Source organism: Cervus canadensis, chromosome 30, assembly GCF_019320065.1.
Source record: "Cervus canadensis isolate Bull #8, Minnesota chromosome 30, ASM1932006v1, whole genome shotgun sequence".
Lineage (NCBI taxonomy): Eukaryota > Metazoa > Chordata > Mammalia > Artiodactyla > Cervidae > Cervus > Cervus canadensis.
This window is the reverse complement of record NC_057415.1, coordinates 35,466,255-35,485,435: the sequence shown is the minus strand read 5'-3', so window position 1 is coordinate 35,485,435 and position 19,181 is coordinate 35,466,255. Positions and strand designations below refer to the sequence as shown.

At 55.9% G+C, this 19,181-nt stretch overlaps 1 protein-coding gene across 7 annotated transcripts in view; it reads right to left on the bottom strand.

The window, feature by feature from the left end:
* COL27A1 (collagen type XXVII alpha 1 chain) overlaps window positions 1-19,181 on the bottom strand; it is a 150,196-nt gene that overhangs the window by 40,764 nt on the left and 90,251 nt on the right. For 6 of the 7 annotated variants that reach the window (XR_006266600.1, XM_043453017.1, XM_043453022.1 and 3 more), the window contains 11 exons: window positions 15,704-15,757; window positions 14,988-15,041; window positions 14,698-14,751; window positions 10,803-10,856; window positions 5,100-5,153; window positions 4,519-4,563; window positions 4,391-4,435; window positions 4,052-4,105; window positions 2,895-2,948; window positions 1,965-2,018; window positions 521-574 (listed from right to left, as the gene is read on the bottom strand). Coding sequence is in view for 6 of the 7 variants with exons in the window: in XM_043453017.1 (XP_043308952.1) it covers window positions 521-574; window positions 1,965-2,018; window positions 2,895-2,948; window positions 4,052-4,105; window positions 4,391-4,435; window positions 4,519-4,563; window positions 5,100-5,153; window positions 10,803-10,856; window positions 14,698-14,751; window positions 14,988-15,041; window positions 15,704-15,757 (576 nt within the window). In the remaining variant the exon portion in view is untranslated. The remainder of the gene's footprint in view (window positions 1-520; window positions 575-1,964; window positions 2,019-2,894; window positions 2,949-4,051; window positions 4,106-4,390; window positions 4,436-4,518; window positions 4,564-5,099; window positions 5,154-10,802; window positions 10,857-14,697; window positions 14,752-14,987; window positions 15,042-15,703; window positions 15,758-19,181) is intronic. The other variant, XM_043453023.1, reaches the window with a different exon arrangement.

The following is a 19,181-nucleotide window of genomic DNA, read 5'->3' as shown; positions in this document are numbered from 1 at the left end:
TAATTCAAGCACAGGGCATAGACAGATGGGTGCAGAGATGTCCCAAAGCTTCTCAAAGGAAGCCAAGCTCTGTGGGTTTCTTTTGGTAAAAGGAAAGATAACCTTCCACATAACTTTCCATGGGACAGGGTGATAATAGGTGTTTATCAATAAAAACACTTGGAGGTCAAATAAGTTTGGAGATTCTGGATCCCCCTCAAAGAACCCCCAATTTCTTGGTTGCAGGCCTTCTCAGAGCCTTGAAAATGTTACCGCTAATGTGTAAGAGGGAACACCGGGCATGCAGTCTCAAATATTTTGACCACAGAATGTTTTTCTCTGCAGAGCACCACTGAATTGCAGAAATGCTGGCCTGCCAAGAGGCAGGCTGGATGCAGCTGTAGAAATTCGTGGTCTGTTTGTACAGTTGAGGAAACTGAGGCTCAGGGAAGCTGAGTAAAGGCCCCCCACCCCCTCCACTAAATACCAGGGGGGATGGGGAGGGGGACTTTCCAGGGAGAATCAATTTGCTTTGACTTACCCGCTGCCCAATGAGGCCCTGCTCCCCAGGGATGCCAAGAGGCCCAAGGTCACCCTAGGAGAAGCCAAACACAAATCCATGGGTAGGAAGGTAGGACCAGCCCCAGCTCTCACCCTACCTTCTTATTCTCATCGGTTCTGATGTGGGGAAGCAGGGGTGGGACCAAGGAAGTTCCTTCTTCTCCAGGACCAGAGAGAAATTGTGAAATGCCAACCAGAGCGCCTGTTCCCAGTAAACCCTGGGCATGTTCAGGACCACCACTACCACACCACCATCACAGCTTAGCTCACACGTACATAGCTCTGCTTCGGTGCTTTTTTATTTCACACAGCTAATTGTCAGAACAGCCCTGCCGGGGAAGAAGTCAGCTTTTACAAATGAGGAGACTGAGTGACTACTGGTTAAGTAACCAGACTGAGCTCATGAAGCTACTGACAGCTTTAGGATCCAAACCCAAGCAGTTAGTTTGGCTCCAGGGAGAATCAGATGCAGAGACAGCAGCTCAGAGGCTGATCACCTTCTTAACCCCTGAGAGCCCTGGAGAGAAACCCAAACGAGGAAGAGGCCCTAAATGAACCAGAGTGCATGTCCCTTGTGCATGTGTGTGGGCTTAGTCACTCAGTCCTATCTGCCTCTTTACAATCTGCCAGGCTCCTCTGTCCGTGGGATTCTCCAGGCAGGGATACTGGAGTGGGCTGCCATTTCCTCCTCCAGGGAATCTTCCTGACCCAGGGATCAAACCTGCTTCTCCTGTGTCTACTGGCAGGCGGATTCTTCACCAGTGAGTCACCTGGGAAGCCCTAAACGTCCCCCACCTCCTCCGAAAGACCGCAGAAGGGTCTCTGTCATCTGGAGGTTTCCAAGCTACACTCTCTCCCTGCTGGTGTCTGCAGGCACAAGGAGGAGGCGGAGCTCTGAGTTCCCCAGCCCTGCCCTAACCAGAATCGTCCCATTTCTATCTGTCTTATACATGGGGTAGTTTCTTGCATTATTCAAGCAAAAGATTCTGAAACTAAGTCAAGACTGAAGTTCCAGGCCTCCGAGCCCCGCACGGGGAGCAGGTCCTCTTCCAACAGCAGGGCGGGGACGGGGTCTCCCGAGAGCCCAGGGATCAATGGGCTCCTGTTTCCCCACAGGTAATGAGGGGCACCGGCGTTGAAATGCAGATGCTATCACAGGAGGCCAGGAGGTCCGGCCGCCCCAGCATGGGGCAGGTGCCAGAGAAAACACTGCCAGACCCGGGGGGGCGGGCAGCGGCAGGGGCTCCAGGCCGGCTGGGCCATCTGCTGTGGCCATGGCCAGGCCCTACTCCCCAGCTAGGAGCACAGAGAACCCATTATCCCAGGCACAAGAAAGGCTCGTTTCTCTTCCACGGAGAGGACGTGGCCGCCAGCTGGGAGTTGGTTTCAGCAAGTTATTTTTCTCTTCTTTCATCCCCCCTTACCTTCATGCCAGCTTCCCCAGGAAGGCCCGGTTCTCCCACTGCACCTGGTGGTCCCTGCAAAAAAAAGAAAATGGCATCGGTCCATTCTCGAGCAAGGACTGGTCCCTGGTTGCTAGGGGAAGAGATCACTGAGGCAGGCTCAGAGCGGGCAAGGGACGAGCCCGAGGCTGCACACCCTGAGATACCCAGAGCTGGGAGCAGGCTGCAGCCTTTGGGAGCTTAGAACTGGGACCAGGCAAGGGGAAGGGTGGTTGGGCCCAGACTGTGGAGCCTTGGGGCTACCCAGAGGCTGCCGGAGCCCTCGCCCCCCCTACGAGTGTGGTTGACCACAGTAGGAGCCCTTGGCAAGCGTGGAGAGGAAAATTTCATGATTCACATAACAACAGGGGAGGGAGCCAACAGATGCTGCATTCAGGGCTGAGGGATTCCAGCCTTTCCTTCTCTCTGCAGCCGGGCCAGGAAGACAAGGGTGGGAGAGATCCCCGAGTTATCATCATTAGCATGGCCATAGCCCCTGCATAAACCTGAGGGCTCAGTTTTCTCCCCTGGAGAAGGCAGGGGTGCCTGAGACCCCTTGCAAGCTCCTTGCTGCAAGACCTTAGGAGGACTGCTTCTGCAGTCAAACCTCCATGTCAGGGTGAAGTCCCAGCAGGGTCAGGGTGGGGGGTATTGCTGCTCTCCAGGGTGCCAAAAAAGAGGCACTGCCAACCCCCCATGAGGGTCCTGGCATGCCTGCATCCCACCCGCTGCCCCTGGGCTGGGGAGCCCACCTCCACCCCCTCTGGCGTCATAGTGGATCTACCCTCTGCCAAGACGTCTCCCCACCAGTGCCTGCAGGACACAGGACAGGCAGCCCCGAGGAGAAGGGCCGGGAAGGGCTGATTCCTCCCCAGCAAGACCACGGGGCGAACACGGGCCTTCGGCACTTACCTTGGGTCCCATCTCTCCTGGAGGGCCAATTGGCCCCTGGGGTCCCTGAGGGCCCTGGAAGATAGACAGACACACAGACAGTCGGGAGAAGCCAGCCTGGGCCCTCTCTGGGGTCCGAGATTTGGTAGTGCAGTCTGGAGGGACGGGTGAGGGAGAGGACCATGGAACCCGGGACTCTGCGGTCTCACCCCCACCCCTGCCTCACTGAGGACCCTGGTCCTGAGCTCACTCCTCACCCGCATCCAGCGTCACCCCCGCCTGTCCGCTGGCACCCTCTCCTAGGCATCTCCGAAGACTCAGCGCGGCCTCCCCTGCTCAGAACCCCCTGGCTGGCTCCTGAGCCTCACTCACTGTGCCCTTGGCCTGGAACACCATTTCGCCCACCCATTGTTCCAAAGGGCATCTGCCCGAGCTTCTAGATGTGGGCTCCTCAGCCTCCAGTCCTCCCCCTGTCCCCTAGATCCCTCCTCCCAAGCCCCAAGACGGTGCTCTCTGCGTCACCATCAGTACAGCCACAGCCTCTTCATGGGGCTCCCCAACACAGGGTATAGCTCCCCCCAGAACCCACCCTTCCAGGGAGATCTCCTGAAAGGTCCCCTCTGTTCCCATCCCCTCAACAGCTTCCTGTTGCCTCTGGGACAAAGAACTAAGTCCATCCGTGGCTCTGGGTGACTGGCCCCTGTGACCTCATCCTGCCTTCCCCGAGGTCCGGCTCTGACCGCACCAGCCATGCTGGACTCCGCAGGGCCCCGACAGCATGTCAGTTTATCCGCATGCCTTCTCCCTCCTTCACAGGCCTGAAGGACTCTGTTCCCTCCACTTTGTAGTGTGCTGAGCATTCTCTACACACTTCCTTATTTCATCCTCACCATAGGGTGGCAAAAGGAACCATTATTCCCATCTTACTGGCAAGAAAACTGAGGCTGGAAGGCAAGGGAGCTAGACCCAATCTAGAGCCCCGAACTTCCCCAGCCAGTGTTCTCTCCCTGACCCGAGGCCTATCCTTAGGGGTGGTAGAATCCCACACTGCCCCTCTCTAACCCCTCTCCTGGTCTCATCACAGAACAACACCCCTGCCCACACCCGGCAGGTGAGGACGCCGCTGAGACCAGCTGGCCAGGGCCAAAGATGCAAAGAGCGAGGGGACGGGCACTTACCGGTTCTCCTGGGAGGCCCTTGGCGCCTGGGGGACCGGAGGGACCCGGGAGGCCCTGCAGGGACAAAGCAAGCTGACCTCAGTCCCTCCCTGGCCTACTGCGCCCTGCCTGGCCCCCGGGTCTCAGTCAAGCTGTCGTATCCAATGAGGGTCCTGCCACGTGACAGATGGGAGCCTGAGTCCCAGAGGGGAACAGACAGGCTGGAGGGTCTTCAGGGCAGGAGTGGGCAGCTAGAACCTTCGGGATTCCCAGAGCAGGATGAGAAAGGGGGCTAACGGGGCTATTTCCTCCCTGCCAAGTCCCACAGAGGGACGTCCACGAACTGGCGGTGCTACTTACAGGAAAGCCGCGTGTGCCCAAGTGGCCCCGCTCGCCAGCCACGCCCTGGAAACACACGCGGGCTGTTAGAAGCACGGATCACAGAACAGGGAGTGGGGAGAGGGGCTGGCAGCTTTGGCCTCACATACCTGCTGCCCAGGCTGGCCCAGTCTGCCCTGTGGTCCTGGCGGGCCCTGCAGGAAGCCAAGCATGAGGAGGGGAGTGGGTGCTGGGGAGGACTCTTCCCTGAGAAGGGACTCTTGCTTCCATGGGAGATAGAAGGAGCCCCGGGGGTCACCGCATACACGCCCCTCCCCAGTGTGCAGGGGGGCAAACTCGGGGGTGTGGCTGGCCAGTGGCCAGGAGTTCTGGGTCGAAAACAAAGGACCCCTGCATCCCTATGGGGGTGGAAGCCGTCTCAGCCATCAGGGACCCTGGAAGGGCTTGGGGAGTCAGGGGCCAGGCCCGATTCCACCTCGCTCTCTCTCATCCTTGCCTCCTCTGTCTCTCTGAGTCTGATGGCTCATTCTACCTTCTCTGCCCCAACGCTGGGGGCATGCCAGCCCCAGGGAGGGTGGAAGGTGAGCTCTCAGGAGCATGTCCTGCAGCCTCTCGGGGACACCCTGCTGTCCCCAAGGGGCCTGTTACAGAGGAGGCTGCGAGCCTGGATTCCTGACCCAGCACCCTGGGTCAGGAGATGAAAGGACGGGTCGGCCACGGGGGTCAGTACCTTCAGGCCCTTGGACCCCTGCTCCCCAGCTGGTCCGTCCGGTCCTCGGGGTCCCTGGAATAGGAAAAAGGGACTAGCACAGTGGACAGCAGGGGTCTCCCTTGGGCTGGGAACCAGGGGGGCGGGGCTGCTCGGAGCCTTGAGCTTTGCCCCGCACAAGCTCCACCTCCCTGCCTCCCACACACTTCCCCCGCTCAGGTGGGTCAGCCACAGCAATGTGCCTGCTGACACGGCTCTGCGGAGGGCTTGGCGTAGGTGGACGCAGTCAGAGGCCCTACCATTCTGGACTGAGCCTGGTGGTGGTATATTTAAAACCTGTTTAAAGAAACCTTGGAGGGGGAGGAGGGTGGAGGTCAGCCAGCCAACCCATTTCACAGATTCGGAAACTGAGGGCAGAGCCAAGAGACATGTGGCCATGTCCCGGCAGCCAGGTCTTCAGACTCCATCACCTGCTCTTCCCAGAGCACATGTGGGCTTGAAGCAGCTTGTGGACCATAGTCCTTGGGGGAACCTGACAGAGGGCGCCCTGGGGAAGGTCTCCACATGGTCAGACATGTGGAGCTGCCCCCTCTCCAGCCAGATGAGCAGCTACTCTGGTCCAGCTCACATGAGGAGGGGCAGGCACAGGGCAGCTGCGGCCGGAGCCTTGGGCTCAAGTCTGACCCCTGAGACCGGATGTCTGGCCCTCTGAGAACTGGGAGGCCCCTGGGGCAGGCAGACTCTCTCCTTCCCCCTCACTGCACAGATGGGAACACTGAGGCCCTGCAAGGGAGGAAATTTGTTTATGGTCCCTGGAGAAGGCAATGGCACCCCACTCCAGTCCTTTCGCCTGCAAAATCCCATGGACGGAGGAGCCTGGTAGGCTGCAGTCCATGGGGTCGCTAAGAGTCGGACACGACTGAGCGACTTCACTTTCACTTTTCACTTTCATGCATTGGAGAAGGAAATGGCAACCCACTCCAGTGTCCTTGCCTGGAGAATCCCAGGGACGGGGGAGCCTGGTGGGCTGCCGTCTATGGGGTCGCACAGAGTCAGACACGACTGAAGCGACTTAGCAGCAGCAGCATATAAGCAGCTGGTATTCCCTGCAGGGTTCTATGGGCCTCCCATAGGAACACAGATGAGGGTGCCCTGGGGTCCCCCATTGAGAACAGTGTAGTGTTTGTTCTATAGAGGGCCAGAAAGGCTGTGCTGGGTGTTGGGAAGACAAGGAGGAGGAGCCTGTGAAGGCGGCTGACCCACCCTAGCCTGGGAGTGTGGGGACCAGCCACATAAGGGGCCAGGGAGGCATCTCGGGGGAGGGGATATGAGGGATGAGAAAACAGAAAACTGAGAAATCATTTAAATATTGGACAAGGATATTTTCAGTTAATAATGGAACCAGAAAAAGTTATGATTCCTCTTATCAGCCACCTGGGGCTCCCCATGTTTCAACCCCACGTCGCAGCCTTAAATAGCGCTCACTGATGCAATCAGCCTGGGCCAGGAGAACACGGGGCTGGGAGTCTTTGCTCCTGGGGTCTCAGGCCTCCGCCCAGAACTACCAGGGGTCCGGCACTGGGCACCGTGCTGCTTAGGAAATGCTGTGTCTAGGGGAAAGTGACAGCTCCTGACTGAGCCTCAGTTATACCATCTCTGAAATGGGAATAAGAAATTGCTCCCTCAAGGAGGAAGTAATACACATGGGCAGCTCAGAACCTGGCATATAGTTAAGTTCTCAGAAGATCCGATTTTGCCAAAGGGGGCTGCAGGCTCCCTAGGTGCAGGGGCACAGAGAAATGGCTGGCCTGGGGAATCTGGGTTCAGGTCCCTCCTTAGTATAGGCAGCTTATATCAGACTGAGAATGTGCATGGGTTCAAGATGACGTTTGATTAGAGGGTGTGGGTGCAAGTCCTGGGGTTGCTGCTGGCTTGCTGCGTGACCCCAGGTAAGCCCCTTCCTTTCTCTGGGCCTCGGTCTCAGGTGGATATTGTCAGACCACCTGTTGGACTTAATACCCCTGATTCATAGACAGGGGCCTGGTAGAGATGGAGATAGATGGAGATGCGGGGCATCCCAGGTCATGAGAGTTGGGTCAGAGTCTGAGCTGATGGCAGGTCTATGGGTCCTCCTGAGAGATGGCTGCTGAGCCCTGACCTCTGTCTACCTGAGCATAAACCTTCCTGGAAAGGGACAGCTCTAGGAACAGAGCAGAGGCCCAGAGGTGTTGATGGCTTGGCCTGAATCACACAGCACCCTCTTTACTCTGGGAATCAAAGTCTCTCTGTGAGAAAAGTCATGAGATCTATAACAATAATAGCATCAACAGCAGCAGCAGCAATCATAGTGAAAGCTCTTTTTCTCATTTGACATATAAGCAAATAGCCTGTGGTGGCCCTGATAGTAGATGGAGGAACCAGCATGTGACTCTTAAGTCAGCTAGATGCCCATTTTTTCCCACTATTACCTGTCTCTATTTATCAATGAGGGAGTAAGTTCCCCATCACAGGGGGTATGCGAGTCAGGGCCAGGACACAGTGTCCTAGGAGACAATATCTAAAATCCCTCTTACCTGGGAGGCACTGCTATCCTCTGGGAGCACCTGGGGTTGGCTGGGGCTTCCCAACCAACCTTTCTTGTCTGGGGAGAGGAGAAAGTAGAGGGGCCCCAGGCACCCGCCTCCCCAGTTCCCCTGTGCAGAGAGAGGTGAGCCTAACCCTGCTCTGGGCCTCTCTGCGTTCGTCCTGTGTTCTGCGGCTGCCCCAAACCTGCCCCTTCCTTCCCCAGGGGAACACTAAACACAGGAGGCAGGTCCGGCTTTCAGAGCCACAAATCGGTTCCCGTGTAGCCACTTCCCAGGAAGAGGTTCGCAGTCACAGCTGGGGCTGCCTCCTAGCCAGACTGGGTTTCTAGCTTGGCGGGAAGGAGCCCCAGGGGACAGAAAATCCAGCCAATCACAGTTCTTGTGAATAAGGGATGAAAAGGGAGTGAACATGTGCCCAGCACTCGCTCCCAGCACTCGCTACGCACCGCTGGCCTTCCAGGTGCTTACCATGGGAGGTGCTGGCAAAGGAAGTCTATCCCCACGGCCATCCAAAGAGGTCGGTTCTGCTGCTGACCCCTTTTTATAGAGAAAAAACTGGGGCTTCAGGGAGAGTAAGTCAGTTGTCCAAGGTCAGAGGGGAGGAGGAGCTGGGATTCGAGGCCAGATCTGCTGAGCTCTCAGCCCCATTCACACGAGCAGAGCTTGGTGCAGGACGTTTAGACATTGTCTTCTGCAATATCCTGCCCCAGGCTCTCACTGCATACTCCCTGAGACAGGAAGTTCATCCTCACACTGATGAACAGTGACCGGTTAGTAGTGGGAAAAAATTGGGCATTTGGCTGACCTGAGTTCAAATTCTGGCTCCTTCCGACTTCCACCTAATGTCAACCGCTGAGCCTTACAGACAAACTGGTGTGAGGGACTTCCCTGGTGGTCCAGTGGCTAAGACCCCGAGGTCCCAACGCAGGGGGCCCAGGTTTGATCCCTGGTTGGGGAACTAGATCCTACATGCCACAGCTAAAGATCCTGCATGCCTCAAAAAAAAAATCTGCATCTGGCAAAGAATGCCACACTAAGACCCAGCGCAGCCAAATAAATGGGGGTGGGGGAGCAGCAAGGGAGGAAAGAAGCTGGCGTGAGATCCCAGAGCTGGTCACTGGAAAGCCTGAGATGTGTCCCTATGTGACCCCAGAGCCCCCACTCTTTGTGGCCCATGGACCCAGACCCTGATCAGCAGCTCTCCCAAGAGCTGAGGGTCTGAGGCCCCATTCTGGCCCTGGACTTGACCTCTTAGTGCTCATTCTTCCCCAGGCAGGGGGGTAGGGGAGTCAGAGGGTGGGGGAGACAGGGGGTGGGTAGCGGGACCCATCCTGCACACGGGCAGAGAAGCAGGCAGGGCTTTGCAGACGTCCAAGCTCATTTCCCAGAGCGTATTTGGGGAAACTGAGGCCCAGAGGGCAGCAAGGGCTTGCCAGGGTCACAGGGCAAGCCAGGAGCTACACAGGGAGCTGGTCCAGACTTGAGCTCTTTAACTGGCTCAGCGGGCACCTCTCCAGTCCCCGCCCGCCCTCAGGAACCACGTTATCTACAAAGTGGCCACACATGGCCTGTCAGGCAGGGGACCCAGGGCACGGGGTCCCACCGGTTTTGCATTTCCACCAAACCCAGCCGGGGGAGGGGCTCATGTTCCTGAAGTTCCCCTTCCAGCCCTGGAGATTCTGTGTTCGGGAACGTGGGTTTTCTCAAGGAGGAGATACCTTCTTCAAGCCACCACTGGGAAAGATGGTGAGACGGCTGCGGGGAGCTCAGTGAGCTGACGGGGGCCTGAGCCTGGGCATCTGCAGGTTGTGGGGGGCAGGGCAGCTCCCCCTCCTGCTAACCTGGAGTCCTGGGGCAGGAGAGGATGTGCAGAGGGCCAAGGTGGAACCTGGCTGCCAACGGGCCTCAGCCACTGGCAGCGACCAGGATGTGGGAGAGGGAGAGGCCCCGCCGGGTCCAAGGAATGCCTCTAAATCTCACCTCTCGCGGGCCGACTGCTCAGACCATCTGGTTCAGGGGAAATTGTTCAACTACTTGAAATTCAGCCAAGGAGGTCTCAGATCCCCCGTTTAAGCCTGAACACAGGCCCAGGCTGCCTGCTCCACCCGTGCCATCCTGTTTCCTTTTCACAAAGCTGCTGTCCTGGCATCTGAACGTCCACCGGGGGCAGGAAACCGCTCCATCAGCCCTCCCTGCCTCCAGAAGACTCAGATTCCCTGGGTTCAAAACACAGTTCTGCCACTTTCTAGCTGTGCAACCTAAGGCAAGTGACTCATCCTCCCTGTGCCTTACTTTCCTTTTCTGTACGATGATAATTAATAGCACCTATTCTTAGTTATAGGGTAGTGTTGATGATAAGCTGAGTCAAGGCATGTGATCGATAGTGTTCGGCACAGAGTATTAGTGATCACCTCTGGCTCCCATGTTCAGGCCAGCCCTGTGTAAAACCTTCTGTGGCTCCCCACTACCCTTGAAGCACTGCCCATAGGTCTAGCTGCGGTGTTTGAGGCCCACTTGGTTTGATACCTTCTGATTCTTGGTTTCATTTCTCTCCCTGGCTCCTCTGTTGAATGGGGATTCCTAAACATGCCACTCCAGCTCACCCTAGGGCTTCCTCTCTGTCTGGAACCTGGCATCCGTTCAAGCATCTGCCTCTGCTTGAAGGGTTCCCTGGTACCCTGGCCAGGTGAGATGTCTCCTCCGGGCTCCCAGGCTGCCATCAATGTGGTAACGACCCTGTACTGTCTGTTTGGCCTTGAGGGAGCCACAAAGCGAAGTAGGGGTCCTGTGGGTGCTATTCTCTTGATATCTACAGAACCGCTAACAATGGCTTGCCCCTAGCAGGTGCCTAGTTGCAGGCAAACGAATGCATGAACAAACACAAGAAAAGACAAAGCATTGGTGCCACAGAGCCCCTCTGTGCCTACTGGATGGCAAGGCCTGGTGCTCAGAAGGGGGCTGCGAAAGATGAGTGGGGTTCCCACACTGAGAGTCACAGCCAGCAGGAGCCCAGAACCCTGGCTGGTGCTGGGCAAGTCATAAATCTCAGGTCTGGGGTGGCAGGGGAAGGATCAGGAGGGGTCTCTCCAAGCAGGTGGCCCCTGCCAGCATCTGCCCCAGGGGGCTGGGCCCCACTTACCCGGCGTCCCTTTGCTCCCCGCATGCCCGGTGGGCCTCGAGATCCTGGAGGACCCTGTGGGAGGAGAAAGAGTCTGAAGAAGCCCCCTTTTCAGAAGCAAGTGCAACACCGAAGAATCTGCCTGCAATGCAGGAGACTTGGGTTCAATCCCTGGGTCGGGAAGATTCCCCTGGAGAAGGGAATGGTAACTCACTCTAGTGTTCTTGCCTGGAGAATCCCATGGACAGAGGAGCCTGGGTGGGCTACAGTCCACAGGGTCACAAACAGTTGGACACAACTGAGTGAGTAACACTGGGGGACAACACGGAAGGCCGGGCTTGCAACCTCAGACAGGCGCTGCTCGGGAGCGGCCCCTCCTGAGCCCAGCAATTCCAGAAAGAAACGCTACGCACTTAGCCCGGTGGGAAGGAAGATCTGTTGCGCCCACCGTCCCTCCCTCCACCGCCAGAGAATCAGCCAAGGAGCTGCCACCTTGAGCGGGAGTCAATGCCTGGGAATCCGGTAGCCGGAGAAGGCATCCTGGATGGATGAGCCACTTCCTTCTTTATCTCAAAATCAACAACCAGAAGCTAGGAAGACATTCCTGACCAAAGCCTCCTCCAACGCCCATTTCACTCTTTCTCTCTCCATCAGTCAGAAGAATATGGGGGGCCCCACGTCCTGTTTCCGACCCTGACCTCGAATACTACCTGAAAGCATCCAGAAGGCTCTGAAGAGGGCAGAAAGAGCCAGAGGGCAAGGGGCAAGAGGGGGCAGAGCCAGACCAGGGCCCTGCGGTGAGGGCGGGTGAACGGGATGCAGGCGTGGGGCGGGGAGGGGAGGAGGGGAGAGGCTGAGCAGAGAAGAGGGGGTGGGGGAGGCACAAAGGAGGGAGCAGGGTCTGGCCCAGGGAAGAGGCCCGGGTTATCTCGGCTTGATGAAGGGATGACAAGAAGCGACAGGGAGGGAGGAAGAGAAAACACACAGCTGGCCTTGTTCCTGGAATTCCCAGCACCTGGCCCAGAGCAGGCCGATGACAAGGATTTCGGGAGGGATCGGAGAGGACAGGACAGGAAGGGAGGGATGGAAGGTGAAGAGAGGAAGCAGGCCGCCTCGCGGCCTGGTTCCTCCCCGCCCCCAGCCCCTCCGAGGTTCCAGGCCCAGCTACACATGTCAGGCTGTCAGGCTGCCTCTTCACCCCATGCAGGCCAAGGACCCCTCCAATAGCTGAAAGAGCCTCCCCGCTCAAGCGGCAATTCTCAGGCTGGGCGTGCTCCCTTTCCAAGAAGAGGTGGCCTCATCCCCCACTCTGAATACCAGGGAGAGGCCCAGCTCAGTTTGGGGCCTCAGGAAAAACTCTTCTTTCTGCTCTCTCTTTCCCAGGCCTCAAGGGGTGCAGACCCTCCAACTGCTCAAGAGCCAAGGTGAGGGCTGGATTCCAACCCGACCCCTTGTCAGCACAGCAAGCAGGGTGTGGACCCAGGCTTGGCCCCATAAAAAGAGAGGCTGGACTTCTGGATGGTGAAGAACAGGAAGACTGGGTGAGAACCACGGGCCACTTTATAGAGGGATCGCAGACTGCAGAAGGCATGCAGCTGCGTCACTGGGAAACTGCGGGAGCCAAGTCTTAACTCAGAGGTCGTAGGGTGCTTAAAAGAGCAGACTGTTCCACCAGAGAACTAGGTTCAAATCCCGACTCTGCCGCTTACTAATTTTGTGGCCTTTCGCAAGTGGCTTACCCTCTCTGGGCCTCAGTTTCATCATCTATAAAATGGGTATAAGGAGAGTCTTTGCCTCCTAGAGTTGCTAGGAAGATGAAATGACTTGGAGGTCTTCGGTAAAGGGTCGCTCTCAGCTCTCTCAAAGGGGGAAGAGGTCAGAAACAGAGGGACCCAGGGCCTGACTGCTCCCCCTCCAAATAATGGAGACAGTAACCCTGGCTGACCTCAGTGGACTGTAGGAGAACATGGATGTTACAGAGATTGGAAAAGTGAAAAATGCCAATCAGATATGAACAGTATTATCAGAAATGTCAGTTTCATAGTAATAGTCTTACTAATAATAGTAGAAATCATCATATCTAACAAATAGGGATAGTAATTATTATTGTTCCCATTCATTAAGCACTTGCTATATGCAGGTAGTTTGCGAAACATTACATCATGCATGGTATCATTTATGTCTCACAATAGTCTCATCATGAAGGTGGTATTATGCTGACTCACAGATGGGGAAACTGAGGCTCAGAGATGCTATAAATGTTGCCAACAATCACAGAGCTAACAAAGAGGGAGCCAGGATTTGACTCAAAGTGTCTGATTCTAAAGCTTTCTGGACCTCCATGCCACCCTGCTTCCCCAGGGGCACTGGGGGCAGCTGACTGTCCAAAGAGTCCCAAGTGTCCATCCCCACTGGAAGGTCAGTGGCAACCTTGGGATGTGAAGGCAGCAACTCACTGTCTGACCTTGCTAAGTCAGAGGCAACCCACTGAACAGATGGAAGCACTGAGGAAATGGGACGGGGAGGGGTCAGAGAGCCCTGGAGGCCTGCTGCTTCCTTCTTTGTACTGGCCTGAAGGCCCTGCTATTTTCTCATCTCCTCCTGGCCTTCGTTTTTGTCCCATCAATTCTTTTCATACTTTCTTCCTCCCATTGGACAGATGGGCAGACTGAGGCTCAGGGAGGTCCAGGCCCAGGGACACAGCTGGGACATGATGATAGAGCCCCAGCATCCTTGCTCTCTGACTTCGGCCCTGCCCTGAGCACCTCCCACACTCCCGAACTCCAAGCACACCCTTTCCAGGAGCATCTGTTGGGCCTGGTCCTCAGGTCCTCTGAGCACTGGGAAGGAAGGTGGGCCAGCAGCCTTCGGGCTGGATGGGCTAGGACCCTCAGGTGAATGCCTCAGTCTGCCCACCAGTCTCTCCAGGCCCAGGCCAGATGTAACTTTTTTCCTCCTTCTCACAAACAGGGGGAAACCATGCCATCAAGAGCCCAGAGCACTGGCTTTTGATCCTAGCTCTGCACCGTGAGCTTTCCCCCTCATCAAAAGGATTGTGGGGACTTTCCTGGTGGTCCGGGGGCTGCCAGTGTAGGGAGCCCAGGTTCAATCCCTGGTCAGGAAACTAGATCCCACATGCTGCAACCAAGAGTGTGCACGCTGCAACTAAAGATCCCACAGCCTACAGCTAAGACTTGGCAGGGCCAAATTAAAAAACAAAAAAAGTTATACAGGACTGACGGGGCCGCCTGCAGGCTGGAACCTCCATCTCTGGATGATGCTTATGTATCCAGGCTTCCTGCACCTGGGCTAGTGCTTGGTATTCCTCCTCAGCACCCAGCACTGCCTCTCCCACCCCTCGCTGCCTCGGGATCCTCAAGAACATCCCTGATACTTCAGTCATCATGAGAAGCCCATCTCATGCCCATCATGAGAAGCTGCATCCTTGGACCCTCCGCCCATTTGTCCCAGCATTTCCCATCTTTTCCCCTGCTTTCTCCAAAGCAGTTGTCACTTATCTACTGCCTTTTCTTTCCCCATGCCAGAAGATGAGCTCCTCAAGGGCAAGGACAGCTTTCTGCCCTGTTGACGGCACTTGCTGGAATGGACATGTGACACAGTATTTCCCGAGTGAATGAAGAGAGCAACAGTAATGCTAATGGCCATTATACTCCCTTGCAATGACTGTCCCTACATAATGAACATTAGCTGCCTGGTTTCATTTCACCTACTTGCTCGCTTATTTTATCTATCTTTTCAGATAAGCACAGTTCAGGCACACAAAAGTTCAATGATCTGCTCTGGCAATATAGCGGGAAGCTGGGATCTGACCCAGGTCTGCCCGGCGTTGAGACCTAGACTCCACCGTGACTCAACAGTGAAGTCTGAGCTCAGCGAACACGAAGGCTTTGCTTACCAGAGGTCCAGGCTCTCCAGGGCTTCCCACCACACCTGGGGTTCCAGGATGGCCCTGCCAAGAAAGAGATGAACAAGGAGGAATCAGTTCTGAAAGGCTCCTCTTCCATCTGCAGTCCTGCCTCGGCCAGCTCAGCTCCAGCCCAGGTCTATGCAGGCAGCAGCCAGGCCCCCAGGAGGAAGGGGCTAGTCATTCTGAAGGCCTGGGGTACCCAGAGGCAGGCAGAGGACAGCAGAGCTGTCACCGTGGCTGGGGCAGGAGAGGGTAAGGGGATGCAGACTGCTCCTTACCATCGACCCCTTGGGTCCGGGCGCGCCTGGGGGTCCCATCATGCCCCGGTCACCCTGTGATGGAGACAGCAATTCAGGGAGGTCACGGCAGTGGGGCGGCTCTGTGGGGACAGGTGCAGATATGCCCTCCGGGGACTAGAGAGGGACAAAGACTTGTCCAAGATCTACGGCCACATCACCCGGAGTGGTGACGGGAGAAGGGGGATTCCAGTCATCAGAAGCCAAGATGCCCAGCAAAGTGTGGCCATGGGCACTTAATGTGGTTCGAATCCCAGCCCTGCCACTTTCCATCCGGGTGACCTTGAGCAAGTCACCTCCCCCACTGGAGCCTTGGTTATCTGGTCTGTAAAACACACCCGCTGGCATTCATAAGGCAACTTAAAGAACTGGGATGCTTTTTTAAAAGGTAAATCTCTGCCTCCCCCTGTTGCCTGCCCCGCGCAGTGTCAGCTTGCAGCCGTGAGCAGCCCAGACCACAGGGATGACTCTCACAGACATCCGGCTGCACTTGGGGGTGCTGGGCAGAGGGCAGGGTAGAAGTCCCAGGAAATGCTGGGACAGGTGACAATGGTTTTTTAAGGGTCTGGAAGGCCAGGGAAAGGAGGAAAGGCCAGGGAGAGAGGTCTGAAATCCCCAGGGCAACTGGCCCCTTCACCTTTTTAACATTTCAAAACACAAGCTCTATTTGTTTAAATATTCCCGCCAACGTGACTTACCTTTTCTCCCATGATTCCTGGCTCCCCAACCAGACCAATGAATCCCAGAAGTCCCTAGAAGAAACATGGACAAAAGCAAGAGAAAGAAGGAAGCAACGTGAATTCAGGGCTGCGCTGAGTTTCAAAGACAACTGGCCCAAATCTCTCTTGCACTGGAACCGTCTCCCTGTGTCTCCTGCCCCATGCCCGGTGATCCAGCTGGCGTGGGGCTGCCACCAAGAAGAGAGCTGTCTCTATGGGCACCGTCCTGACTTCCTTCACTGCACCAGATGGTTCTGATTTCGGAGCCAAGCGGTGGGGCCGCTGCCAGCAACCCTGGGAGCACCACACATTCTTTCCTCGCCAGAAGCTGGGAGGCGGCCACGTTTGGGGAGGGGGTGGGATGGGGGAGTCGGCAGGGGGGGAGCAGGGGACGGTCCTTAAGTGATGCTGGGAAGAGTGGTGCTTGTGAGAAGTCTGTCCCCATCTTTCGGGGTTCTAGGGTTGTTTCAAAGAGAGAAACAAACCTGCTGGCTGGAAGAGAAACACCCTGACAGCCTCTGCCAAAAGACCTGATTGAAATCTGGGAAGTGGAGGCCCTTTTACTGTCTTGTGAAAGGCTTCCTCTCATTTCTGAAAGGGCACACACACACTGTAGTTCCTGTTGCTCTTTTTAACTTCACTGGGTGATAACTGGCCCCTGTGTTCCAAGGCTCTTTTAGGTGGCTGAAGGCTTCACTCACTGCCCTGAGCAGGCAACTCGCTCACGCTTAGCAAGGATGAAGGGCTTAGTTAGAGGAGGGAGTCAGACAACTCTCAGTCCAGACCCCACTCTCTTCAGGAAAATTCCAGCAGATGGAAGTCTAGTGTGGTACCAGGGTCGCAAAAGTTGTTTTGGAAGATCCCAGGTTTGCAGCCAAAAGTTTCTGGGAGAATTAGGGAAGACTGAGGGATGAGTGGATTGGTTCCATAAAATCGGCTCCCTGTCCCCAAACCGTATCCAGAAAACAATGAGACCTTGAACCTGATCAGAAGCAGGTCAGAAGTTGTTCGCTAGGGCAGTGAAGCTGGCCAGGCAACTAGAGAGAAGAAAAGGCACTGGATTCCAAAGGGTCTTTTCTGCAGGGCTCAGAAACAGTCTTAGTGTCAGCTCAGACCAGGACTATGTGTGTCCTGCAACTGCAACCTAGAACGCAATGCTGGTCTGTGTGGCCCTGAAGCCCACGCACCTGTCACTCCAACGCACGTAGCCATGAGCAGGGCACAGGTCTCCCTGGTACTCCAACCCCATCCCCGTATGGCGGGGGAGCCTGGTTCCCTGGGTTCAGAGGCCCTTCGGGGTTGAAGTATGAGATCAGAGGGATGAGGTTCAAGGTATGAGACCACAGCTAATAAGTCAGAGAAAATGACCAAGTATTTGTCTTTTGCAACAACCTACTTTAAAAATTAATTAGATCATGTTCAAGGTGATGGGGGTCCCCTAGTGACTCAGACAGTAAAGAATCCGCCTGCAATGCAGGAGACATGGGTTTGATCCCTGGGTCAAGACGATCCCCTGGAGAAGGGAATGGCAACCCAGTCCAGTATTCTCGCCTGGAGAATTCCATGGACAGAGGAGACTGGTGGGCTACAGTCCATGGGGCCGCAAAGAGTCAGACACGACTGAGCAACCAACACTCTCACCTACTTTCAAGGTGATAGCAATATTAATAACAACAGCTGTCACTTATGACGGGCCGAGCCCTGTAACTGACACTTTATCTGTCATCACCATTCAGTCTTTAGGCTTGTGGACCCGAGGCAAAGTGCAGAGCCTCTAAACCTCATGTGCAGAGTGAGAGGACTTACAAGAAAGGATTTACCCTTCCTCCCGGGGTTGTTCTGAGTATTGGTGATAATGCATGGCACATGTAGGCACTCTATAAAAGGTACTTCCCTCCCATCCTATTCTAATTTATTTTAAAAGGCCACGGGGTTAAGACAGAGGCCTGAGCTCCCCACAAGGGAGCAGTCAGACATTTCGAGGACACTGAGTAAAAAGAATAAAAACTGCTCTGTTAAAAAGCCCCGGCCCGACCGGCCCAGAGAAACAGAAATTTCATAGCTACTTTAAATTTATGAGTTGTTGGGTCCTGAAAGGCAGGCAGGTCATAAACTTCAAATAAGAAGCCAAAAAAAAAAAATCCTAATGAATAAGGGCCATACAGCAAGTGCCCCATTCCCTGCCCCCACCCCAGAACAGGCCCCCCTCCCCACAGGGAGCACTGTTCCGGAACATCCTGGCACCCTGTCCCATGGATGGAGTGGAGGCTGGTCCAGGGAAGCCTGCCCCCGAAGCCCAGGGCTTCCACCTGGCGGGGCTGGTGGAGCAGCAGTCTCGGCAGCTGTGGGCACAGCTGGTCCTCTTGGCTGGCGTGGGGAAGGGGGCGGTATTGTCACCTACAGCAGACACTGCCTGGGTGGGATCCGAGTCCCCTGAGCTGGAGAGCAAGCCGGCCTGTCCTCACACAGCCTACAACTCCCTGCTGTCGACTATGGGAGTTTTTCTCCCTCCCTCCCTGCTCTCATGACCTTCTGCTGGGTTCTGGGAGATGCAACTGGGAACCAGACAGTCATGGATGCTCTGCTGGGCTAGACATCTCAGGATTAGGTGTTGAGATGCCCGGCTTCACCCTGGACAGAGCTTCTTAAAGGCAAGGCCCATGATTTGTAAATATCTTTGTGTGCCCAGCACCTAGGACAGGGCCCTGCAGGCTGGCTGCACTCTGTTAAAGAAACCGCAAGGACTCAGAAGGTCAAGGGTTTTCTAGTGTCTTCGGGGCAGGTCATGGGAATCCAGCAGGCCTGAGCGTCAACCTGGGCTCTGACAGTGACAGCACTGCCTGGGAGGTCAAGGTCTAAGTACTTAACTTCTCAGAGCCTTGGTTTCCTCATTTGGAAAATGGGGCTAGTAGTACGTACTGTCATAGAATCGCTAGGGAACTCTGGGGATGGTATGGAAAGTGCTTGGCACACAGCCTGGTCCCTAACAGGCGCCTGATAAATGGAGCAGATACTGTGACTATAAAGGGGTCCTTCCACTCTTCCCAGGAATCCTCTGATTCTGCCTTGAATGGGAAAGGCCTGCTCCTTCCCACACGGGGAAGGGGCAGAGGGGACAGCAGGCACGGCTCCAGCCCTGCCTCACAACTCAGGAAGGTCTCTGTCTTCCCTGCTCAGCTGACGGGGCAGCTAGCTGAGGTCTCTACTGAGCAAGTGTGCCTGCGGCCGCCCCAGGCCAGGTTCCCACTCCTCCTGCCCATTCCTTTGCTTACTTGGTCTAAGTTAAACCTCTGTGTGTGTGTGTGTTCCTGCTTAGTCACTCAGTCAAGTCCGACTCTTTGTGATCCTTTGGACCGTAGCCCTCCAGGCTCCTCTCTCCATGGGATTCTCCAAGAATACTGGAGTGGGCTGCCATTTCCTCCTCCAGGGGATCTTTGCCACCCAGGGACTGAGGCCT